This window comes from Epargyreus clarus, unplaced genomic scaffold (genome assembly GCF_041222505.1).
Source record: "Epargyreus clarus isolate Ecla_fem2 unplaced genomic scaffold, WU_Ecla_fem_2.2 ptg000024l, whole genome shotgun sequence".
NCBI lineage: Eukaryota > Metazoa > Arthropoda > Insecta > Lepidoptera > Hesperiidae > Epargyreus > Epargyreus clarus.
Window position 1 is genome coordinate 4,515,027 of NW_027332231.1, and position 27,677 is coordinate 4,542,703.

Here is a 27,677-nt window from a genome sequence, read left to right on the forward strand (position 1 = left end):
AAACCAAATGTTTTTGTATTTCTTTATTTACAACACTTAACAATGTCATTCATATTATTTCAAATATAGACATTAATTCAAAATGGATTAATTTAAAGGCATTGCTTAAGTTTAATTTAAAACAACATTTTGTAGCGACATATAATTATAACTGTTACGAAGAACCTAGTGACAATACATTTTAAAACATATTTCCTACAATTTTAACACGAAACTTGACAGAACCAGCAAGTAACTACAGATCAATTTTAAATAATTTATCAATAACAAATTTAGTATATTTTCATAGGAAATAAAACACCATATCTAATTGCTGTAAAACTTAAGCAATACGCCCGTTAACGCATATGGCTGAATTTACAATATATTATTCATCGCTTTAAGTCTGCACATACATAAAGACACCATTGTTTAAAAGTTTGAATACAAATTCATAGTTTTATGAATTATCAACATTATAAATACATAATAAATTTGCGAGTGTAACTCAAAGTCTGCAGATAGTGCTTGCAGCGTTCGTCGCGGTCCGCTAACACCAGGCCATCCACTGTTAAAATAACACTATCCGTATTGTTACACACTATGTTTCCTGCGGACATTCATAACACTGTAATTATGATCTTAATACGTTTATTAAAAAAATATTATAAAACAAAATATTTGTGCAGTTAATGTTTAACAATTAAAGCGACAAATTCTAGATTCACTTCAGTTTGAAGTGTTAAAACTTGTTATCTTTGTAACATTAAATTAGTTGGTAATTATACAACGCATTATTTTTCGCATATAAAATTCACAACAATGTTATCTATAACCACAAAACGGGGACCAGCCCCCTCCTTCTATATTTATCAAACTCCTTAAACTTAACATAAATTAAATTAAAACATTGGGTTAGATTTAGATGTTGGTTTTAAACATTAGGAGGTCTAGAGACCTTAGGCTTCGCGTTTTTGCTTACCACAAGTATAATGTGGTAGAACGGACCATTATAGGGCGTCCACACATCAATATTAATGGATAATATTCTTTGACATAATTATAACAATATTCTCTCTTCATAGTTGTAACAATTTGGTCGCAAATTGTAATAATTGCCACCTATTAATTTATTGTGTGGGGTCTCAATATTTTGTTGGGGTATTATCTACACTAAAATCTATTTGTTCATAGGCACATTTTAATGTACCAGTTTTTTTTCCTCTCTATAATATAGTATGGGTACTTTTTGACTTCAAGTAAAAGTCATTGAACAAGATCTACCGATTTTTAAACTTTTATCGATATTTTTGAGATTATTTAATTTAATCAGAATAAAATATGATCCTACACCATTCAATACATTTAAATATTCGCTTACATCAAATAACACTTAATTTACATACCAATACAATTAGCATTTGGTTACAAGTACGAAATAGCATAGTAGTGTTAATTAATAATTACATAGTGCGCATTCCCCATAAAATATTGTTTAATTAAACCAACATCGAACTACATTATTAATAATATTTATGTGTTATCTAAATAAATTGAGCTAACTAGCAAAATAAATTGAAATTTAATTATCCTTAACTTTTGGGTTTTTGTACGTTCTATGTAGGAATACGTACAATTTGAAAATAGTTAAACAAATATAAATATGAGATTGAACACCGTCAACTACGATTTTTGAAGTAATAATAAATGTTACAATAATTAGGAAGGTATAGTTAAGTAATGGTTAAAATATCGAAGTGTCTACGATAAATTTAAATTTAGACCGTTATGTATTGACATTGAGCACAAGGAAGCGTATCATCTCAAATTGTATTAACTACTACATAAGTTACTTAATATACCAGCGTCATATAGACGAATACATAACTACATATAATAGTAATATAGTCATTATAAACATGATATATCTTAGTCTAACAAAGTACATATAGTTTAAGCATATAGTAAGTATGCAATATGTAAACATTTCATATTAAATATGGCTACATATATATAGATAGGTATCAAACGATTTCAAAATAAATCATGACCGAGAAGAGAATTGAAGTGTTAGTCGATCTCAGATGTCCACAAAAAGTGTTCAAAAATTTGGAATTTTGATATGACGAGGCCGAATACCCGGTAAATAGATATTATAAAAAGTTAGTATAAAAATAGGAATTCTCTGAAAGCTCAAGTGTATATATGGACCAATTATTAAATGTAGAAGTTAAAAAATCTAAGGTTTTGATAGTAGGTATAAAAGTGTTTAAATTAAACCTGGATACAATAGGTTGAGCTGTCATGGAGAGCATTGGCTATTTGGCAAAATGTTACGTCTGAGGCCTAACTGCTACTTTGAATTATTATATAACGGTGAAAATGACGAAGTCTTCAATCTAGATTACACACGAATTTGTTTGAACAATACTCTCTTTTTACATGTCTGCTAAAAATAATTTCTTGTGTAAACTAAGCTTTTTGTATAAATATATATGTGTGTCATTATATTATAAGTACATTTTTGTTGCGCAGTTGGAAGGAAATCTTATAACGGCTACCGTATCGATTATAATATGGCTGTATTTTACGAATGGATTGAAGGAGCTGCCAGAGCGATGATGTTTTTAAAGTTATTATTTTTTAATTTCAGTCAATTACCTATAAACAACGTTATACAATTTTGCCGATCAAATCGTCTATATATTCATTTAATTTACCTTCAAGTCAAAAGCATGTGGTTAGGAGGGCAAATATAATATTCACGCTCTGTCAGATCCTTGAGTACTTTCAAACAAGGAATTCATGTTGCCCCTTGGCAGCCTGTTTAGTTTACAAAACCTTCGACTCTTAAGAAGCGTTGGCCAACACATCGCGTGCGGCACTCCTGTCACACATTAATCTGTTGATTACGTAAAATGTAACAAAAATAATACCCGTCTAAATGGCAACTGAAATTATAAATACATATTTATAGCATAAGTGTATCTTGATACGACATACATTTATAGATAAAGAGGATTATACGAATCGCATAATAGTACATACACTACAACCTTTGAATCAATTAAATATTGATTGACAAGATAGATATACTTATAATAGTAAATATATTGAATTTCATATTATCTAATACAACTACTTAAAAAGTAGATATCAACAATTATAATTCCAATGATATCCACACTAATACGGATATAATTAGTATAAAATAAGCGTATATTCGGACACATCCGCTAGGCATACGCAGGATGCCGGTGATCCGTTTCAGACTTTTTACGTTGACATCCAAATGCATTCAATACATTAAACCATTCCACGTAGATTATACTTTATAGACTCTTTATAAAAGAAATACCTCAACAGTCATATTTATGGAACAAATCTGTATATATCTGACTGAATACACAATTCTTGTGTATTTCAAACTTTAATCTGCATTAACTAAAGTCTTCAACAGTAAGGATGAAAGTTCTTGAAAAAGTGATATTATTTTATAAAGAGTCATGCTGGACAATATTTTTCGATTTTACTGTTCCCAAACCTTCTGAAAGCTCTACTTATACTTCAAATTATTTTCCTTTCTTTTCATAGCAGTTTCTCTTTTTTCCCTTTATATTCTTGTTTTTTATTTCTTTCCATCTTTATTGTTACGTGAAGTGTTCTAATTTTAGGTTTTAAAAATGTTCCATATCCGTTTATGTCTCCATCATTCAAGATCATTCAGAGAAATATTTTTATTCACGTTTCTATTCGTAAGATATTTTTAACTACTCCTCATTCCAACCATTAATCAATATTTTTAATATTAACAAATAAATAAGTTATCTTGACCGTTTAGATGGTCGGCTTACACATCCAGCGCTGTTGTTCATTATCATTATAATAATTAGAATCCTTTTATAGATTCTTGTCAAATCCAAGTTTTATATAACTTTGCCGGAAAAGTCACGTCACTCGTAAAATCAATAGTATCATCTAATATGACCGACGGTTTTCGTAGAGTCCAAATCTTTTGGATCCTAGATGGCTGATCCTGATTGACAGTAAATAGGATATATTGAGATATTGGGATAATTTTGCAACAAGTTTTAAAGTTCTTAAGTGTTTATTATCTTGTCTGCTCTATCTTTTTCATAAAGAAGGATACGAATTCCTCAAAGTCAAAAGGACCTGAAATATCGAATATCCTGTGTTTCCGGAACTACATTTCAATTTAAGAAAGTTCTGAAATGTCTTAGCTGATAACGTTACTCCTGGATGGTATGGTGGAAGCAGCTCCTTAACTTAAGATAGTTCTGTAACATCCTATCTGTCTTCAGAAACATCTGAGCGGGTATTTTATCTATCTCCTGAATTATTCTTAGCTGGTAACGTTACTTCACAACGGTATGGTGAAAGTAACTTAAATTAAGATAGTTCGGTAACATCTTGTCTGTCTCCTGAAATAGCTGAGCCGGTTATCTTATACGTCTCCCAAAGTGTAACAGCTGGTGTCTCCGCCTTAGGTGTCGTTACTCGGCGATATGGGAGCTGCCTCAAAATAAGAAAGTTCTGTAATATCTCCTGTAAGTATCTGTTCTCCTGAAGTATCTAGTGAAATAGCTATCCGTAATATGTTATCTGTCTCCTGTAAAATCTGGTTAAACAGCTGGAGTGTCCTACTCCTCAGCGGTGTGGTGTCGCTGCGCGCGGCGCACGTCGGCGATGGTGGTGACGCCCGCGTCGTCCAGCTCGCGCCAGCGCTGGTGGTTGCTGCGCGCGTGGCTCACCAGCTCCGGCATCTCGATGAACGCTGCGAAGATAATGTCAAATTGTTTTGTAAACTGTTCGGGAAGGATGATATAATAAAAGTAGAGAGGATAGGAAAAAGAACGTTGCATCACAGTCGTACTGGAAACGATGTCAAATTGTTTAGTAAGTATATGAACGAAGGTACAAATAAAAATAGAGAGTAAGGAGATAGGAGAAAGAATGTTGCATGACGTTCGTACTTACAAAATGTGTTACAAAATAATATTACATATCGAAATTAGGTAATGTTTTTCAAAGCACAAGTGAAGACAAAATGTAAAATGGCAGATAATACAAAAGTTTAAAGGACAATCGGATTTGTAAAATGAGAAAAAATACAATAATAAAGGAATATATAAAAATATTACAAAGTACAAAAAATGAAATATTTAGTATTGATTTTCCAAAGCCAAAATAATTAAAATGTCAAAAGTAATATCAACGTTTTATATTATGGTTTATGTGCACCAATATTTTGAAACTATGCATTTAGAAAACTATGTATTTATGATTACAAAACTAAAACATAGATTACTTCCACATGTGTTTAATTTAAATTTTAAAGTTTAAAATCTCGTATTATTAAAAATATAATGTTCTTCATCATAGAGTAACATACCAGCCCAAGCCTCCATCATGTCAATGATGATGTAGTCAATGAAGCCGATCTGTGAGCGCGGGATGGAGCAGGTGGCGCGGTCGAACATCGGCATCACCACCGGCAAATCTTTGGCTTTCTCCTCGTCTGTCTGCAGGAAGTATTCTTCTGCAATCCTGGAAAATTATTTATAGTTTTACTTGAAGTGAAATTAGAAACAGGCAGGTAAGTCAATAAGTTACTTGTCACTGGCCAGATGGTTTCATAGATTGCCAATAGCCAACATAAACAAAATAACTTAAAATGTTGGATTCATGGAGACTAAAAATAAAGCTTTCCAACTTTTTCCCCCAGGGGTTGCAAAGCATCTGTGTCCGACCATTTACCATGAGTCATTCACGCTAACTAAACGCTAAGATTTTTAACGACAGCTTTTTTACGACAATTTTGCATTTAGCTAAGTATTAGTTAAATTCTGGAATGGAATCAGAAGGATCTAAGTAGTTTCATTAAAAAATGATATTATCATTACCTCCTCGCCCATTCGAAAGCGAACTTCTGCGGTCGGGATGCATTGGAGACGTCGGCGCATTTGATCATCATTCTCTTCACCAAAATGACGTTCTCTGGCAGGGATAATTGAGTCGTGTCTAGTGATAGTGGTTCCTGTAACAGACATAGGTTAGTTACCTTTAATTCCCACTTAAAGCAATAGTAAAAGTAGTAAATGCGCTGGATTTACTAGATACTAATTTTGAATATTTATTATTAGCGTTTACTATTGGTTTTTGGATTGCAGAATAGCTATTGCTACACCCATTTCTGGCGTGTAAAAGTATAGTGATAACCCGTCGAACTTTTTTTGGTAACCAAATATCTTCAGATTAGAATCGCTACCCACAAGTCTAATGTCTATATGAAGACGTTATGCAGCATTTGTTTGTATATTTGACCATAGTTCAATGAAGCTTACATCAGTATGCATGCCGTCCTCCTTGCTGCCGCTGCTCTTCGCATAGAACACGTTGACGAACTTGGCGAGGTGCTCGAAGTGCTTCGTCATCTCCGTGGCGAGGATCATGTCGATGAGGTTGTGCCGCACCGTCTTGTACGTGTCGCGGTCGAGATTCTTGAATATGTTCACGCGCTCGTCATCTGGGGGCGGGGTGAGACACTTATAAATTAGGTTAATCAAGCTTTCGTGTAAATCTGGATTGTCTGGAAGAAAGAGCATTTGGTGATTAATGGACCAGGAGTTCTGATTTGCGTCTTCGACTGTCTGTCCAAAAGCCGAAAAGTGTGTTTAGTTTAAGTGGAAGGGTGAGGATGCCGGTTGACTTAGATACATATGAAGCGACCATTTAAGACCTCGTGAGGTAAGATTATGATTGTTTTCAGGTAGAACACGAGTTCTATATGGAGTTGGTTACAGATGTTCGTTGATTATAGCGAGTGAAGATGGTAAGACGCTTTATTGTTCGACATCGTAGCCACCACCATCGTAGACGCCACTCGTATTTCTGCCTAATAACTGTGTTAAGCGTCGACGAAAGATTTGCTTTTATACGAGGTTTCCCAATTTAGTCTTCAGGTGTAGCAAAGCATGTGTAGCTGAGTTTTGAACTATGATCTCATCTGGGGTAATTCCAGATGTCCACGGGCACTGTCATCTGTACTGTACTCATCCACCCAATCATACTGAGCGTGACCAATTACACGAAAGTCTTACTGAGCGTGACCAATTACACGAAAGACTTACTGAGCGTGAGCAATTACACGAAAGTCTTACTGAGCGTGAGCTTGAAGGTGAGCGCGGCGTGGTGCGACTCGAGCACGCACACGTCGTTGTAGAGGATGGCGAGCGGGTGGCGCGCGTTGCACAGGAAGGCGGACGACGTGCCGGGGTGGTCCACGTCGTGCGCCGCCGCCGCCAGCAGCGCCGCCGCCGCCTCCAGCGGCTCCAGCACCGACTTCAGCCGCTCCTTCTCCAGGAAGTACGCCACCGCCTGGGGGAACAGTTTGCTTGACGGATTGTTTGATTTAAGTTGTGGTTTTGAAGTAACGATTTCAGACAGGGCGGATTTTCATTTTCTTGACGCAGCGGCGACGGCTTGACGATGTCTGACACGGGTTTTTGCTAAACAAAAACCCGTGCCAGACATAGCACAAAAGCTTTAACACATATTTGAACACAGTGAAGCACGGGTATTTATTTGAGTAGTTGTTCAAAGCTTGTTCAAAGACACCAAATGGCAAAGTGCAAATAATTAAATTATTTGCACTTTGCCATTTGGTGTCGGTGGTTGGGCGAACATCAACGTGTTTAAACTTCATATATGTGCAAGACCTACTACACCTATGCAAAATCTAGTTACTATAAGACCATGACATGAGTGACAGGTTAAAAAATTTAAACAAACAAGTGTTCAAATGAGTGAGCAAAGTCTTTGTTCAAATATTTGGTTAAGTCTGGGACGGGCCAAAGAATATGAATATAACATAAAAAAAAATGTCTGCGTTTAGGAAAAAATATAAAAATGCAGTCTCCAAATTAAGCCGAAAATCATATCAGATCATTAGCAAATTATAGCGTTCATTTAAATACCTCATTCATTTTAAATCCTAATAGGTCACGATTACTATGTTACTATATTTTTACCTGAAGCACATCAGCAGCATGCGTGGAGTTGTGGTAGGTATTAACAGCGTGGTAGTTAGTCTCAATGACGGTGAGCCAGTGCAGCAGCGTGCGCTCGTCGCACTCGAGCGTGGCGCACACGTCGAAGCGGCCCGCCATCAGCGCCAGGCCGAGGTGCGCGAGAGGCCTGCCGCGGGTCAGGTCCTCGAGGCGGAAGATCTCGAAGTCCCAGCTCAGAGCCGTGTCGAGGAGTTCGCGGAGTTGGCCGGATGTCTGGGGAAATGGTAATCGAATGTTATGTTGGAGTGAGTGAATGGGTAGGTTTAATTAAACCAGCGCAGTAAAAGTGGAAAAATATTATTTAATTATTTAGATAGTAAAATACATAATTATGTAATAAAAAATTACAACGAAACTGTTAACATATCGCAAAGAAGATTTAGTACTTCCAAGTTTAAAAGTTGGTGGCGCTAGTGTCTTTTGTGACATATACCCACATAAGAAAAACTACATATATTACCTAATCTTGAATTAATTGATGTTTAATATTTACCTTATGCTTAATATTCGTTCTATTAGTCTGTGATCTGACGACAGTAGAGTCGTTGCTGCTTCTTCGAGATGACAGCACATTGGTGGGTCCTTGCTGAAAGAGAATCATAACACATAAATCTTCTGTAATATAGTAATAAGTTCTTCAAGAAACTTGATGAAGTTGATGTGTTCTAGCAGTCGTTAGCGGAGATCTACATGACTTCGCACATGCGTAGTAGCTTGTTAGATTGCTATGAAGAAATACTAATTAGTTTTATTTACAGAAGTAAAATAATGTGTTACAAGTGTATTTATAAAGCTTATATACGCAATATTAAGTCATTACGTGAACTTTACCTATTTTGTTAGATATGGAGAATTAAGATCATAACTATGAGAAAATTAAAGTAACATTCCGTCTACTATTGTGTATTAGAAATATTGATTTGATATACAGTTTTGACCTTAATTACTTCAGTTACTCTTTATTTATGCGGAAAATATAGAATATTATAATTCAGGTGAAACTGATATGTCAGATTAGAAGAGATTTGGACAAATAACATTTTGATCGCCGACGCTTATAGACCAAATGCCCGGAATAGAATTCCATATGATGGGTGCTAACGAAACACACATAGACTCAGATTTAGTACAAAATAATTTAGATGTATCTCTCCTCGGAGATTAAACCGTAAACCGATTTCGTGTTAGACCAAGTATGTTACACCAAGCACACCATCAAAAGGCAGAATTCCAAGTGGGTAAATATATGTTAAAAAGTTTAATTTTAAAACAAAAAAAACACAACGCTATCAAAATGAGATTTGTCCAAATGGTAGCAAGCGCCATATGCAATACGTATCGCACTAATCTAGCGGTATAGAGTTAGATATTAGACAGAATCTAGGACAGTGGAGAGACAGACTTAATACCAAACCTCCTACCATAAAAAAAAGATTTGTGTTCACTTGCTCCCGCTTTCCCAGCCCGAACAGGATCATAAACAGATAAATATATAATGTTAGTAGACATCCAGGAATCATTACTTAAATGTTAAGTCCGCTCTGGAGCAGTAGTATGCTCCAAGTCTCCCTCAGTTATGGAGATAAGTCTATGTTGTAGTGCAGAGGTAGCCAACTTCTCGCGATCGATCGATTGATTACAGTGCCCAGTCCAGTCGATGGTCACAAAGCAAAGAATAATTCGGTGTTTTTTTAAATAAGTAAATAGGAAATCTTTTATTTAGGTTTCCAGTAAATATAACGAAATTCTTTGTGTAATAATTTTGGGTGACTAAAGTTGGCTACCCCTGTTGCTGTGAGATATAAAAGGGGCAAAGCCAAAGGTTACATCTCTCTTGTAAACACAACACCAAGAATTGCGTAAAATATAGGGTAAACAGTAAAACTCATTAAAATCAAAGTTTTGTTTCACGTCAACGGATAAATTAATAAAGGGTTTAAGCGGAACAATACGTAAATAAATAGCATATATTTTTGCGTATAATCGTATTTTACATTTTTGTGGTTAAAGATTGTATATATTTTCAAAAGAGACCTTTTTACCTTTTATTTATTTTATTACAGAACTGGCTAGAATTATTTTTTGTCATACGGAACTCTCCGTGTGCGAGTTTGTCTCTCATTAGGCTAATTATTTTTCTTATCTACATTACTATTTTTTCATTTACACAATGTATAAATAAATCTTTTAAACGAAAATCAGCTTGCATCCGTCAAATCAGATATTCATCGTGAAATGGGAAAACTTGTTTACAACTCCGTATTTTGCAGAGGCGGCAATTTATCTCGTCAACGTACATTTCAATCGTTTGTAGATGAGGAAGGCTAGAGAGCAGAATTAACATTCACTCATTTTGTAGAATGATTTTGAATTATGAATATAAAGCACTGTCTGAGCCATCTCTAACTAATTTAAAGCAAATATTGTTTCTCTAGAGCGGAGGTTCTCAAAAACTATTTTCTAGTGCCTCCCAAAATTATAAAGTAAATAATTGGAGATGCCAATCAAACAGGGTAGGAATTATAATGAAATTATCGGTAACTTGATTTTAGTTTAAAATATAAAAAAAGGAAATCGGCTACAACTGCTACAAAAGAAAAAGAAAGCACCCGCATGGTGGCGTTATCTTTGAGAAACACTGCTGTAGAGAATTATGGCTAAATTGCAAAGTTTAATAACGCCCCTTTTATTTTTTAATCCACACCCAAAGCAGTAGTATAACTTTCAATAATATATTATGGATATGGTTAAAATATTGTTAACAGTCTCTAACGTATATACGTTATATACCTAATATGTTACATAAAACTCTTATCTTTTAATACAAAAGCTAGCGTGTCCTATCATGTTATAAGTTTTTATTTGCTTTAATTTCTCTACATCCAAAATCCACTGTACAACAAATTTTAACAATATATTATAGATAGTTTGTTCAATAGCTTCTAACATACTATCTTCAGGTTAGGTTAGGTTAGGTTATAATAATTATATATTCAAGTCTGTTATGCATTTACATAAAAGTGTGTCCTATTATTACGAATAAAGAAAAATAAAGTACTCACCGACAGCAAGGCACCAATCAGATCGGTGGCGATGGGGTCTTCAGCCCTCATTTTGGGGTCCTCCCTCATTTGAGGGGAGTAGAGCTCGGAGGTCCGGAGCATGTCCACCGCCCGCTCTATGCACGCCACTGTGGAGGGCGGAGCGCCCTCTGTGGCCGTCGACAGGAGTGAAATGACCTGAAACAAAAGTGTGTTTTAAATATCCAAGTAATGCTTTAAATAGCGCTTTTTACACTAGGATTTTTCCTCTGTCCTGGTAGAAGAACAAAGAAGAATAGACAAACATACAAATCTAGATCTGAAATCAAATTCATAATTTAGATATGTGGCTGTTTGTCTATCATAGAGCATTTCTGTAAAACCAAGCTAAACATATCTCAAGGACATCAACAGAAAGGTTTTGGTAGAATCAAATTTTATTTTTTACCTTTTACTTTACTGGGATCCAGCAATATACCTAATTAACTGTCGCAGAAAGACGTGATAGCCATGCTGCACAAGTTGAAATACGAATAATATTCTAAATATTTAAAATTAGTCACTTTATTTTATGCGTGCAATGCCACGTGATCGCATCAAAATGAAACTAAAGAAAGACGAAGGTAATATTTTCCGAAAAATAATTAGAAGTAATTACTTACGGAGTGCGCGTGTTCAAAATAAAATAGTGGCCAAAATGTTCTTTCTTGACTCACATCACAATAGAGATAAAATGTTTATAAAATAAATTGATGAAATACAATATAATAAGAAAAAAATAATAGTTCCGAATTTTCACATCGCATGATTGTTTTACTTATTATTATTCACTTGAAGGTCATTTTTCTTTAATTATGACTTGATAATGTGTTACTAATTAATTATATTTATGCCGCGGTGTTAATGTCGCAATTTATTGTTTTTCATATTTAGTTGTTGATTACGCCTCACTGAGACAATGGGTGATTTTTCTATGTAAAGAAATAAAATTGTTGAATCTGTCGATTTTATGTCATGAAGTACGTGTGTTCGTCACTAATGTGTCTAATGAAGTAGGAATAATATCGTTAACGAAATTAATAAAATAAGAAGATCTACCTCCTACTATAATTGTACGAAACTTTCTCAAATTGTAGTAGGTATCTACTACTTATTAAAACTACCTATTAAAGGTATAAATCTTAGTGGGTCTTTTAATATGAGGCGTCTTAACTATATGGAGCAGCACAGTAACGCATCTGTGCTCACCTAAGGATCTATTTGGTACTATGAGGGACATTTGAGACTCAGTTCTATTTGGGATTAGGAGAACAACATCACGTGGTGGCAAGTTCGTATGAGTGCTTACATCACGTAAAAAATAAGTTCTTCGAAACTCACATAGCGTTACTCATTTCACCAAATCGGTGTTATGGCCTGCTAATATATTTACTACGTTCACGTGCATATTTACGTCAGGTAGCGGTGGTAATTAGAAAATGTTTATGTGAGTGATTCCCTGAACACATTTCTATCCATTGCGTGCTTGAAACTAAGGTACTCGTAACTCCACGCCCACGCGTGGTCAATGGAAACTATATAGATATCGCTTAGAGTTTACGACCTTACAAATACGATTTCCTGTGTTGAGATTTGACGTCACTTCATCAAAAGAAGTGGGTAATACGATACATTCAAACGAAATGGTAAAATAGATTTCGCATGCTTCTTGGTGTAATAATAATTTAATAGATACCAAAAATACTGTTGCTTCATTTTACAATTTGATCATCAAGGGTAATAAGCGCGCTGTCTATTCTATGCGAAAGGAGTTACATCTAATCCCGTAAAAATGATACGTAACTAGTATGACCTATTCGGTGTCTATTCATTTACTTTGTGCACGACAGCTCCTCTAAAATAGTTGTCTATTACACATTCAAAGTGACGGAATGATAAACCGGTTTGCGGATAACTCGTCGCCAGGCGTCTCAACAAAGGCGTGACTTATACCCTGAACAAAAGTACTCGGCCTTCCCTCGGATTTGGGTCACGCGGGGATTTCAATCATGCACAATCCTATTCTTACCTTACTTAAGGATTTGGGGATTTGGGGATTTGCGGATATCTTGTGTGAATTACGGTTCGGATAGATTAGCAAACGATCTACTGTTTCTAATGAGTGATGGTAAGTGACAACTACAGCCCATGGATATTTGTAATTAACCCATGATAAGATAAGAAGTTCTACCGGACACAGATGCGTTGCTACAAATTAGGGTTAAGAAGGAACGTTTTCAGAGTTGAATCATAAAGGGATGTACCACCTGCAAGGTTTTCAAAATTTATTCAGATGAAAAATTATAAAGTATCTTTCTTAATATGATGTTACCTTAGTGATGGGCGCCTCCAGCGGCAGGCCCTGCAGCTTGGCGAGCGAGGTGCGCCGCAGCCCGTCCGACGCGACGGAGCGCACGTCGAGCGAGCCGCGCCGGATGGAGTGCAGCGAGCCGCGTGCGCCGCCGGAGTCCGAGTTGTTTGACTCGCACACGAACACCACGTGGGATGTGCTCCTGTTGACAATTACCTAGTTTTTAAAATAGTGCATGATCATTCAATTTAGTTAATGGTGAGTGGTCATAGAAAGCAGTGGTCACGAATAGAAAATATCGTGAAGTTTCCTCATACTTGATAGCCCTTTAAAAAATTTCAACGGTATGTGAAGTCTACGAATTTGAACCTGTCCAATGCTGTGAATCATACCTTATTCTTATCACGCTGAGAGGAGACGTTTATCCAGGAGTGGGACAAATATATATGATAAATTATATATGATAAATGCCGTCTATATCGTCGTTGATTGATTGAAGTTTTCCCATATTAAGAGTCAAAGCTGACACACAAAATCATAATTTATTTTTCTACCTGAACGCATTACCAGAGTGTGTTTTTGTTTCACCTGTGTCACACGAATCGTCACGTTTATCAGCGACAGTAACTAGAGGGTAAGTTGTTTTATCAAAAATTTCCTGTTCAGCAATCGAGTTACGTGAGTAATTTAACGAAGTTTCCACGACCCACATGCATACCGGAAAAGCGTACTTAACTCGCATACACGGAGTAATACCTCTTCGAAAACTAAACACTCAAACTTATTTTAGTTTATATCCTAACACAATATGTGTTGTATGTGGAACTGATATTATCTAGATTGAAGTTATAAAATTATATTTTTCATTATATCTAAAATTTAAAAATTGTTTATTTCCGCCTTATGCCTGTAAAAAATAACTTTGAACAAATAATTTATGTATACATTTCTTACTTCTACCTTGATAGAAAGCTTAGGATGTCTTACGCTATAGCTATGTTTATGAAGCATAGGATTAGTATAATAAAGATGAAATGAGATGTCAATAAAATGAATGAGAATTGATTGAAATATATATCATAACTTTTGGAATCTGCAAGACGTTTAACTTCTGGTTTAACTTACCTCGCAAGAGCAACAGCAGCGCCCCGGCAAGGCAGCAGCACTGCATCAGGGGCCGCGCGGCGCCGCAGCATGACCGGCGCCTCCCAGTCTCGGGCGCCAGTCGACGCCAGCCGTAGGGCTTCGCCCCCCACCGCTTCGGTCAACGGTCGCGGACCTTCCTCCGCGCGCCATCCCACCACGCGGTTCCACGCTTTGTTTGTTAGCTGGTGGATATTAAATTACTACTTAAACTAGTTACTTACTCTAACTATTATATTAATAAATTTATTCTCGACTTTGATCAACTATATAGTAAGGTTTACAATTAGTAATATGTATGAAACTCATGAAAATCTGTAAATGATCTCAAATAGGATAAGATTGGGGTCGAACTCGGATGTGTTCCTGCTGCTAAATAATTACTTCCCAAATAAGTATCTTTGCCTTACCACATCCCTCTAAATATAGAATAAAGTGGCTTTTAATAGCTGTTACGAAAACAAAAATAGGATAAGAGTACCATTAAATGACGCATTTCTAACCCCTATGGACGTCATCGCAAAGTTTTAACTTGGAAAGACCAAACTTCCTATTCATCAAACTTGAAATATCCATGTTTAGATTAAAGTTTTTTTTTTGTTTCTTATTCAAAGTAATTTATTGGCAATGGAATTATGTATTTTACTAGTATTCATTAGCTAAGACTTTAGTCATAGGTGCCTTTTGCGTTAAACATAGTCTACTTATTATTATAATATTATATATAACATTCTCGTGTCACTATGTTAGTTACCGTACTCCGAAACGGCTTTACCGATTTTCTCAAAATTTTATATGCATATTCAGTAGGTCTGAGAATCGGCCACTATCTATTTTTAATACCCCTAAGTGATACGGGTTTTTCACCCTTAACATTTTTTATTTATATGGCAACACAACGTTTGCTAGTACTATTATATATTGTTATGATCTCAATAGATATATAGATGAAGAATATCTATCCATCTATCTACTTACGAGTATCCGTTGCTGGTCATCCGACACGGCCACGAGGTCCCGGCAGCGGTCTGCGGCGGCGGCGAGAGCTGCAACCGCAGCCACCTGGGCCCTGGCAGTCGCTGCAGCTGCGCGCGCTTGCAGCACCTCCGCACACCAGGCTGCTGCTCCCAACGTCTCTACCATAACCTGGAACGAGACATTTTTTTTACATAATATAGGAGTAGCATACGAGCATGCCAGTCCATGTGATGGTAAGTGGCTACTGCCGCCCATGGTTATCTGTAGCCAACCTCAGGTAAGATTAGCTATTCCTACTTGAGGTCGGCCACAAATGCGCCGCTTCCCCTGAGGACTAAGCTGGTACGCCTCGGGAAAGTATGTCTCCCTTAGCACACTCTTTAAACCAGAATACAGTAGCACTTAACACTACTGTTAATAAGGCAGAAAAAGGTATGGCGGTGGTGCCGCCGGAGTCAAACCACAAAGGATCTACCACCTTAAAACACAATTTATTGATATTGCTAACTTATTGCTAAGCAGTGAGTACTTAGTTAAGGGTCTAGGCTTACGAAATATAAAGGAGAAGTATGACAGTGGGTTCGTCTACCCTCCTTCGTAGACCCCTGTCGTGCTCTTATCTCGAATTTATGTACTAATAATTCTTCTTATTCTATCAGATAGCCCGTATGCAAACGTTTAAGAAAAGTTAAAATAATTCGTCAACTTTCTCCACCTAAGTAGTATTTGGCATAAAAGTTACTCCTTTGACATTTATACGATGGTATCTTATACAGTTCAGTATTTATTTATCAAATCGAAATCCAAAGCTAAAACGTAGACGGTGTCAAAATGTTTAAGATTTTAATATCTTACTCGTATTACCCATATAACAAAAAATCTAATTAAAGTGAACTGGCAATATTGAAGCCTCATAAACAAAATGCAATATGTACCGAAAGATTGTAACGATATAGAATATAGTGACAATAAAAGGATATTTATCATTGTCTACTGTTCACAATTTGTAAAAGCTTTGGCTGTTGCTTTTAAACGCATTACCGTTATACCTTTGTTGATGCGATCTTGCGATCTCGCGGCGATAAATGGAGCACAAAATCTTCTACACAGTGAAGCGTATTGTATAACAGGCTTTAGATTACGTAGTAACTATTTATTAATCTGTGCTTTAGATGTTTTTAAAGACATTTTATAAATAAATTCGATATTTTATATACAATGTAGGTAAGTACACAAAATAAAAACTAATTTTATTTTGTGGTAAGTCGCAAGAATTAACATCTGTGTTTGTTGTTTAGTGATTACTATCTCTTCTTGATCTAGGTTTCTTGGTGTCTAGAGATAAATATAAGCTATGTATGTATATAATTGTATATATATAATTGTATGATATTTGTAGGTATGTATGTGTTGCAGTACGTGTTGCACGCCCTTAAATTAAGCCTTTCAGATCCTATAAGCTTGGACGTCTAGTACCTATATAGATTTCTGGTAGAACCTTTAAAAGAACCTTATGAAATTGTAAATTTGTGCAAATATACTTCTTGAAAATTATTATATTCAGTATAATATAAATTACGATAAGTGCCCATTGTTTGCCATAATTTAGTAACTAAGTTTTGTTTGGTAACTACGCAGTGGCAAATTAAATGCGAAATGACTTCGAAATTGCTAAATAAAAGGTATTAAAAGAATAAAAATATAACTTTAATTAACTTACTTAAAATTATAATGGTAATTACTTTAAAACAATAAATCAACTATATAATGTTAACTAATGCTAATCTATACCAAGTGCTATTATGAATATGTGAGACAGATTCCAAGTGGATCTTTAAAATACATTATTCAGCGCTGTAGGCAAAGCGGTACGCTTAAGCTAAGCAACGTTTTCATAGCAAATCCCTTTACCATAGCTGAATATAACGCACATTGTATTACAGCGGCATCTTTAGAAATTTGCAAATGAATGGGAACATGTTACATGGATTTGACGTGGGTACTTATAATTTTTATTTGCATATACATATATATTACAGTTAAATCCCGTTTTTAGTTAGAAAGCGTTTTCTAAAACTATTTTATAATAAAATAGTAAAAATAAATAACTAGTTTAACCTGATATTAAATTTTAACTGATATATGAAAATAAAAATTATAAGTACCTTTTATAATGAATCAAAAAAGTTTTGAAATACTTATTATGGAAATGAAAAATAACGTTAGAAGCAATATTGTATTTCTGCTTTAATATTTTTTTGTTCTTACCATCACTCTAATTTTCTTTTTTATGACAAGGCCGTAACTATGCTCAGCCAACAATATTTTTTATCTGTGCGATATCTAATAGTGTCACTTTTATTTATTAATGTTAATATTTATCGTAAACTGGTAAACTCTATAATTAATTAAAGCGAATCTTAATTTAATGTTGTTTTTGAGCAATTATTTAAACGTTCCAATTTCAAATTTACCAAGCTCTCGGTATTCGAAACTGCCCGTAAAATTAGTGTTTATGCAACATTTATTATTTTTTATTCAACCAAGATTTCAGGCAGTTTGGAGTAAATTTAAGAACCTATTGTTTAAATTGTTTATATTTTGGTTCGTGAGAATTAATTTATCTATTTTATTACTTTATTATTCGTAACTAGATGATGTTGTATAATTTGTGTGTTTCAATAAATAATTTAATTCAAATTAACGGCTTGTATACATTTTTCTTGTTTAAATATTATTGTAATTATCGTTAGAAGGGGTAAATAGAAATTGTGCCATTTATATTTCAATTCTTCATTGAAATTGGGTATACCCCGGGGACAATCAATTTTGATTGACTCGCGTTGTGAATTGAGTGACAATCGCAAATTCGTATGATTGATGGAATTTGCGTCGCGCGAGTCTAAAGGTTTGTTTACATCAGGTAGTCTCCGGGATTCGACAAACGACGGCTTCATTTATATTTAAAGACATTGATCGTGTCGCGATATCGCGTGTTAGTCGAAATTACCTAATAACAGCAGTGTTAGGCGCTGCTGTGTTCCGGTTTGAAGGGTGTGGTAGGGAGACAGACTTTTCCGAAGCGTTCCAGCTTAGTCCTCAGGGGCAGCGGCGCATCTGTGGCCGACCTTAGGTAGGAATATCTAATTCTATCTGGGGTTGATTACAGACGTCCATGGGCGGCAGCAGCCACTTACCATCAGGTGGACCGTAATCTCGTCTGCTACTCCTATATTATAAAAAAAACATATTTTTTATTCATATATATTGTATGCGCGGTAGTGTTACGGACGATATACATTGTATGAAGGAAATGATTATATTTGTCTATAGTCTGATTCATAATTAGGTGTCCAAAATGTAAACAAAGGTGTTGACCTATCAAGAAAATACGTTTCAAATGGTAGTTTCTTATTTTTGACGATATTAAAGTAATACAACAATAATAAAATAATAATCTAAATAAATTAAGATTAATTCACATTTTCTAATATTTATATCACCTCAATTTCGATCCATACAGTAAAAATAATAAAAAACAAAGATTATGGTAGAAAATTAAAATGTGATACTGGTAACACAACCGAAATCCAAGACATTTCTTGTGCTGTAATTTATATGTTTCGTAACTGATATTATTAATTTTCGTGATTGTGATCGAACTCGAATGTTTTCTCGTTTACATAACGCGTTTGTTAAATTGTGTATATTTGTTAAATTTTCGTTTTTTGTTGAGTTTGTTAAAGTTTTTGTTTCTTGTAAATTTTGACCGTGACATTTCTTTGTTTACATTTTGTACACCTAATTATGAATCAGACTATAGATATAAATGCACCATTTATAGTGCCATCATGTAACAAAATACCAAAGAAAATAGTGTGTATGTTGTTTCACCCATGTTTGAATCATGGAGGTATTTATCACTTACCCTGTTAAATCCCGCTTCCAAATACGGTAAGACAGCGAAATCATCCTTGAGATAAGCACTGAAACAATAGAAACGAAAAATATATATTAATTGAATAAAGCACTTTATTTGATGTTAGTTGTATATTTAGTTTAGGTTATAAATGTGGTTGAACTCTTCGTTTTAACTGCGATGGGACCGTTACACATAACAAAAGTGCAACCTGCTGTATTATGTTTGAAAGATGTTGAAATAGTTAGATATGAGGCTTTGGGATTGAGATCTCATATGCAGCAGCACATCTTTGAACGTCTTTGGGTAAGTATTTTCCCGCTTGAGTACGTTAAAAATATTAATAAGCGACATTCATCATTTAGCAGGTAAGCCGCACGTTTGTTTGTTACTTCAATAGCATACCATATTCCCGGATAATTATTTTTACCAAAATAAATATAGTTCAAGAAACTAAAAAACACGCTTTTATGATAGAATCAACTAACAGTATTCTATTTCATTCTTTCATACATGCAGGGTAAGATAAGGATGTATGTTGATCTCTTTCTACTGAAAAACGAAATTACTCACTGACAAACATACAAGTGAAGCTAATATAAAGCGTGTAATAATATAAAATATTATAAAACAGCAGTTGCCATTCATGTGTTAAGAACCATGCAATTCTCTGTCCATTAATTTCCGCTATACTCGTATGTGCTGCATAGACACGTCAACAACAAACAACGTCATTCTGTACATTTCATTCTGACAGAGCCATTATGTGTGCACATACATGTAACATTATATGTGAAAAAATACACTTCGCCGTAAAATATGATTAAATGACCCTTAACTATTAATTTTAATATTTGGCTGCAACCTGTTTACGTCTTTTTATATAGTTCACATTTTTATAATCAATGTACCATCTATTTTAACTGAAATTGATGCTTAAATGATTAAAAAGCAGTAGAATGCATGTCATTTACAAGCAACGTCATTCTGACAGAGCCTTTATGTGTCACTAACATGCAACGTTAAAAATACACTTTTCCGTAAAATATTATTACATTTTCATTAACTATTAATTTTAATATTTGGCTGCAACCTCTTTACGTCTTTACGCATTACGCAGTTAAAATTAAGGCCAAAATTATTATAAAAACATTTATTATGCCATTTTAAAACGGCAAATCGCATTCATGTGTCAAATATAATGCAATGAGATTCTGTCCATTTTAATATTATGCCATCTCCAGTATCCATTAATTTTAATATTTGTCTGCAATGTTTACGCCTGCTTCGCATATATCACAGTTAAAATGATGCTAAAATGATTATAAAACAGTAGAGAACATGTCACCAAGAAACAACGTCATTCTGCATTCATTCTGACAGAGCCTTTATGTGTCACTAACATGCAAACTGAAAAATACACTTTGCCACGAAATAGTATTCTTTCATGAAACAATTAACTACTTGTTTTTAATGTGTGATAGCAATACAATTATGACGCATACGTGTCTTTTTTCACACTCCAACATACTGCTTCGAACCAGAATGCACACATAAAAACCTATGGGAATTAGCCAGCTTGCGTTTGACAACTTATAATGGATTTTCATTTTTTTTTTGTTTACATAACGAAGGTTGTAGTTGAGTAGACTATCCCCGATAGGTGTAGCACTGTACTGTAGTTGATTTGATTTGATTTGATTTGACGATCTGTCACTATATATTGCTATTTCGCCTAAGAGAAAAGAAAGAGTTCTAAACTGTATCAAATATATTATTACCACAGTATTGGGTACAATGCAAATACAGATCTGTGCTTATCAAATTTGGTGACTTGGCAATAAGTACAATAATTAGCAAATAACCCTTCCAGGCTTCCAGACTTGTTCGCGATATAAAGACGTGTCAACAACATGAAACAAAACCTTTGTCTTTCATTCCACTTCATTTTCTTAGAGGTTTAATGTTAAAACGTTTTTATTGTAACCAAGGGTTCTTAAACTTTTCTTCAAAATGGACCATTTAACTTATTATTCGCCTTAATGATAAGGCGAATACCAATAAAATAGGTGCTCCTATTTCTGTGTTCTGCCATTAGTTCCAATATATTTAAGACTTTTACCATGTAATTATGGCTTACATAAGACAAACTTATAGGCACGGTGGTGGCTCCGAAGTCGGGCTACAAAGGGTTCTACCTCCCAAGTTACAACATTACAACAAGTATTGTAATTACATTGATTTATTATTGAATACGTATGTATAATATAATAAACAAAGATCCACAGGCAGACATTAAATTCGCAAAGAGATCGAAGGGATCCTGTAATCTACTCGTATTGCTTGAGACAGGCATGGTGTCTTATCTTCATGGTTAAACGTCATCTAATGTTACTAATGGATCTATTATTATTCCGGCTACAGACTCACGCCGAGAACACCCGAGCAGCGTGAATGTGATCACTTCCTTGCCTGCTCGTTCTCGCGCTCGCCTGTTCTCTCGGTGTCGGTCATTTGTCCGCTTCAAAGGGTTTCTCGGGCGAGATAAGATAACTGTATAGTATAGGTAAAGAGTGTAGATGCCTTCGCAGTTCTCGCGCAATTCTCGGCGAGACTTCTCGCGTGAGTTTGTAGCCGGCTTTACGGTGTTATGGTCGTCATTGTCAAATCTCTATTGTTGAGATGTCTATTGTGTGTAGGATGAACAATTGAATGTTTACTTTCTCCTATTGAGATGTGTTTTGTTCAGAGGCTTTTAGGATCAATAAGTTGACAGTCAGGCACACAAAGCTTTTAATCTAGAATATTCAGCTGGTAGTACTAGAATAATGCTTACGTAACTTAATACTACAAGGTAATAGGTTAGTTATAAACAGATTGTAAGGAATTTTTCTTTATAATTTCAATAGAGTAAGGTTTTATATAAAAGTTCTTTTGAAATAGCAAATTAGCTAAAAGTCTATCGTAATTAAAAATAATCCACTAAAATTTTGCTTTATTCAATACTTAAATGACTGCTTAGTAAGTCTATGATTTTTCCATAAGTGCAGGTAATTTGTTTTCAAGGCAAAATTTATTATGTAGTGTTAAATTACGGTAGGAATCTTAAAGTGGTGTCTGTGGAATACTTTAGCAAGTTGCTTGAAGGGAATATAAGGAATATTAATTAACATATTTTACTCTATCTACATCCTCTAACTGTCAGCTTCGTAACTAGACTCTAAGTAGAAGATAAATAATTATAATTATATCTGTAATTATAAAGTTAAAGTACATAAATAGATCTTTGCAAATTATATGATTTTAAGATAACTGATCTTTTCCAAGCTCATTTGTTATTTAACTGGTATAAAAACTTAAAAACCCATATAAAAATATAGGCTACTGCAAACATTGTAATTAGTCTGAATATATGCGCCTCTGATAATTTATACAATAATTATAAAGATACGAATCATAATTCTTAAGTCAGAGTCAATACTCTGACTTAAAATGTAAAGCTCCCGTAATTAAATAATATCTCAATAGATATTATTTAAATACGGGAGCTCTACATTTGTTACTCCTTTATTTTTGTAAATTTTGTATAGATACTCTATAACGGCGCGTCCACACGCTTGCAAAACTAACACAAATACAGACGTGTATAGAATGTTTGACTTGGTTGGTGTGGGTTTGCAGATTGTTCCGAGTGCAGGCGCTTGTAGAATAGCATTTGTCGAGCCAATGATTGTAGACGTATTCGACTTTGCGAAAAACGATAAACGTTACACACGTTATAATTTCAAATGAAAGCTATCACAATCATCAATAGGTGGTACTGTCAGCGAGGTTGTAATAAAATGGTAAAAACATTATTAATTAACCATACCGTTACTATAGTAGAATTGCAATAGTAATGGATAAGTAAATGTAATCAATCTCGCTTGTGATATAATATATTATACTATTATCATATTGTGATATAGTGTATATCACGGGACATACCAGAATCAAAGCAAAGTTCTGGTACTCCTCATCGATCCTCTGTGAACATTGAACAAACCTGTGCAACTCTTATTTTGTTTATTATTTAAATAACGAACTTAAGATTGCACTTGAGCTCGATCTCAAACTAAAAATCAGTTTATTACTAGACTAAGAGTCAACTAGCTATAAGCTATAAGATAGCTAGTTATAAAAAGTAGTTTAATACGGTTGAAGAGGCTCATGTCACGGGCGCTTTCGGTTCAGCAGCCTCGGCGGTAAAGATCCGGTCAAAAATGTTTCACGACTGCGTGCACTTCGCTGGACTTCGCACATTTCTGCCAAAGATCAATATGTATATAGAAGGAATTTTAGAAGTAGTCTGTAATATAGGTAACGTGTATGAAGATACAATATGTATATTTATGGTAATACATTAATATTACTAACTATTTATACAATAGCTAGTAAAATTCACTTAGTCTCCACAGATGTCCAATTAACTCATAAGAAAAGGTAAATTAGATTTAAGTATTGTCATAAAACAATTTTTACAAAATGATGAAGATTTTTCAAACAATTAAATTTTTCATCAATCCAATTACTTTAAAAAGCATAAAAGTGTAGTTTTAAATTGCATCAAATTTTGTTCAATTTATTAAACTTTAGCATTTATCAAAATAAACAAATACTGCTGAGATTTATTAAATTAGTAATAAGACAATAACAAGCGTAGAAAATTGAAATATCGAACAAGAGATGATCTTCCAATTTTTCGGCGTCCGATAAATAAATATTATTGAGTCGTAATATTGAAAGACGTCAGACATTTCATCACGTCAGGAAAGTCGGATAATCCTATTATTTAATGGAAAATAAATCTACGGATCTGTTACAAGATATAGTAAACGGAAAATATTGATAGGTTTATTTTTCCTTTGTTTACGACACGTTTCCTGAAAAATCCACGTAATACTGTTTATATTCGATTCAGTAGTCTTACGTAAGTTTATCTTTAATTTATGCGTACTTCATTGTATGTACATATATCCTATTTCTGTTTTAGTACGTCTTGATACTTAGCCGCTTCTTACGCGTAGATCTTTTGAATAGTCAACTGAACGTAGGACGCCTAGAATGGAGATTTTGAAGAAGGTTGAACCTTTTGTGGTTGGACTCCGGAGATACCACCACTACATCCATTTCTGCCACAGCAGTTTTTAGCGCTGTTCCTCACAAAAAATATTCCTAGTGAGGTCTTTTATTAAAATCTTTATACAAATGTACGTAATTTTTTTTATACTGTTTTATTAAATTTTAAACTTGTTATAACACAAGAAATCTAGCATTTTTTCGTTTGACAATAAAAATTAAATAAAAATAGCATTGAAATCTAATGAAGACAAAAATATTTCTGTTATAAGATGAATTCATTCCGAAATTTCTAAGAGGGAGACGAGGAATTTCATTATCGCATTTTCTTTAAAACATCGTTAATTTAACACGTGTAGCTTAATTATGTTAGTTATGCCAGTCTAAACTGTGTCGGAGTCAGGTTGCTAGCAGTTTTAATTGGGACCGGTTGTAAACTATTAAAAGTTTTGATTGCGGTGGTGTGGTTTTGACCTTTGATCGCAAATGTATCTGACACTTACTAGCTGTCAGTTTTCAGTGTTTTTGAAATTAGCACTATGATTTTTTACGTTTATTTTTGTTTTTTTTTTTTTTAATAAATATAATATAATTCATTCATTTTCAGTATCTAATGCTACATTGTTATTGGTATTGGATACATTTATTTTTATTTATTTATTTGTTAAATATACCTATGTAAGTATACCTTTCTGCACCATAAAAAATATGGAAACCAGTGTCGAATATTTTTGTCTGCCTCTTATCTGGATATTGTAGGTATAGGATCATCTGATTTAAATTAAAAAAATGCCTTGCACGTACTAAAGCCGTGATGTTATATATCATGATTGCTGTTGCTGTGTGCGTTGATTCAGCTATGTAACGTAGTCATTAATAAAGTCATAAGCACACACATTAGAAATTCCCTCTTATACTTGTGGGAATAGAAATACCTCTTTGATCATAGTCGGGTCTAATGACATTTAATCAATAGGTAGGTTCCTGTTAAACTTACCGTCGAATTATGTTTCTATTAACTTAAACATAAATCAAGTTATATGTATAAAGGTATTTGCAGTTATATCATCATCAACCCATTACTGTCCTACTGCTGGGCACGCGTCTACTCTCAGAGTGAGAAGGATTAGGCCATTGTCCACCACGCCAGACAAAAGTGCGAATTAGTAGACTTCACATACATTTGAAAACATTTTTTTATCTCTGGTATTCAGGCTTCCTTACGATGTTTTCCTTCACCGTTTAAGCAAGTGATAATTAATTGCTAATCCACACATTACCTTGAAAAATCAGAGGTGCATGCCTGGGATATGAATCTTTGACCCCTCAATCAAAAGGCCGAGTTTCTTAACTAGGCTGTCATTATGCAGTTATGTACGTACAAATAAACATGCTATACGTGTTTGGGTACAAAACTCTTATCGGCAAAGATTAATTATAGTAACTAAATCTCAAGTTTTAATTATGAAATAAAGTGAAATGTTTATTAAACCAAAGCACTTAAGTGCACAATAAATAACTTTTTTAAGTACATGAAAGTGTGCTTTGCCGATTAACATAAATCATTTTGCACTTAAAGCTTACAAAACTTGTTTTTTATTAAGAACTCAAACATTAACTTTTCTTATTTTTGGCATTATGTCTTTTTCTATATAATGATTTAAATAATTTTCATAGAAATTTAAATTATTTAAATATAGACACAATTGTAAGCCGAATTAATAAATTAACTTAATTTAAATTCTTTTATGACTTTAAAATCTCTATTAAACAGGTCTAATTGTAAATTGAAGAAAGAAATTAACTTTATTTAAATTCTAATTTTATGAATTTAAAATCTCTAAATAGAGATTCAATTTTAAATTCGCTGAAAAGATAACTAATTTAAATTATAATTTCCTGATTAAAAAAAAAAACTCTAACTACAAATTCGACGGTAAATCGCCATATTTGGTACAAAAGTGATACTGAAAAGCTCTCAGTACTTCAGTTTAAAGTGTAGTCTCTGTAATTGCTTTCAGGCACGAAACGCGGAATGAATTCTAGCTTTAGACTGAAAACCTGTTCAGCGTTCTTTTTGCACATTTATTTTTAAATAGCACCTCTGAACATTTTGCTTGTTAGTATGGTGCGTTATTGCTGTTATTGTTATATTTTTGGAAATTATTACGAAAGATTAGTGTTAGCTATTTTTTCATTGAAGTTCCAAATGCGCGTATTGTTCTTTTAATAGTAAGTGACCTCTACCACATAAATTTAACCTAGATCACCAAAACCCAGAACTAATATTTGATATCTCATCAGGTATCGAACGTTCCATCCATAAAACTATTTTATCCATTTATTTTTCATGAATATCGGTAATCGTGCACTGAATTAATCATTATTATTAATTTAATGTCGACGTCACTGTCACTGTCAACCCGTTACTATCCCACAGCTGGGCACGGGTCTCCTCTCAGAATGAGAAGGATTGCCACACACAACCGAACTGGCTAACTGCGTTGGTGACTTCACATATCTTTGAGAACTTTTTTAAATACCTGTCAAGTATAAGTTTTCCTCAAGATGTTTTCCTTCACCGTTAAAGCAAGTGACAATCAATTTCTAATACACTTATGAATTAAAGAGCCTGGGATCGAATCTAGGACCCCCGATCGATAGGCTGAGTTTCAAAGTACACTGCTTTGATCTATCTCCTGTTAGGTTTTCCGCTATTTAGCGTAATTAAACCCTTCTGCACATTCTGAAACTCTTTCAAAATTCAGGAATTTTTAGACAGTGACCGTGTTTTAAAAATATCTTCCTTTAATTAACTTCCTTATTCCGTTGTTTTCATTTAAAACACTGTTAGCTTCAGTTTATGTTGTGGACGTTTTATGAGCTCTAAAGGATGGCTTTAAAAAGTGATGTTTTAACAGGCAACGGATATTGCATCGCGTTTATATTTTTGTTCTTTATAACTACTGAAATAAATGACACTTTTATGAAGATAGTCCGATATTAGCAATGCCGTGGATTCACATAGAAATGAGCACTCGAACATCCCAAGCACAGAA

The 27,677-nt window shown here is 34.2% G+C and overlaps 1 protein-coding gene across 6 annotated transcripts in view; it reads right to left on the reverse strand.

The window, feature by feature from the left end:
* Positions 1-637: 637 nt before the first annotated feature.
* Pde8 (phosphodiesterase 8) overlaps positions 638-27,677 on the reverse strand; it is a 286,786-nt gene continuing 259,746 nt past the window's right edge. For 4 of the 6 annotated variants that reach the window (XM_073086215.1, XM_073086218.1, XM_073086217.1 and 1 more), the window contains 13 exons: positions 19,510-19,567; positions 15,582-15,749; positions 14,586-14,788; positions 13,482-13,662; positions 11,132-11,308; positions 9,491-9,523; positions 8,563-8,655; positions 8,031-8,282; positions 7,161-7,377; positions 6,345-6,526; positions 5,904-6,037; positions 5,393-5,547; positions 638-4,774 (listed from right to left, as the gene is read on the reverse strand). In XM_073086215.1, the coding sequence (XP_072942316.1) occupies positions 4,641-4,774; positions 5,393-5,547; positions 5,904-6,037; positions 6,345-6,526; positions 7,161-7,377; positions 8,031-8,282; positions 8,563-8,655; positions 9,491-9,523; positions 11,132-11,308; positions 13,482-13,662; positions 14,586-14,788; positions 15,582-15,749; positions 19,510-19,567 (1,987 nt within the window). In that variant the 3' untranslated portion in view covers positions 638-4,640. The remainder of the gene's footprint in view (positions 4,775-5,392; positions 5,548-5,903; positions 6,038-6,344; positions 6,527-7,160; positions 7,378-8,030; positions 8,283-8,562; positions 8,656-9,490; positions 9,524-11,131; positions 11,309-13,481; positions 13,663-14,585; positions 14,789-15,581; positions 15,750-19,509; positions 19,568-27,677) is intronic. The other 2 variants (XM_073086216.1, XM_073086220.1) reach the window with 1 other exon arrangement.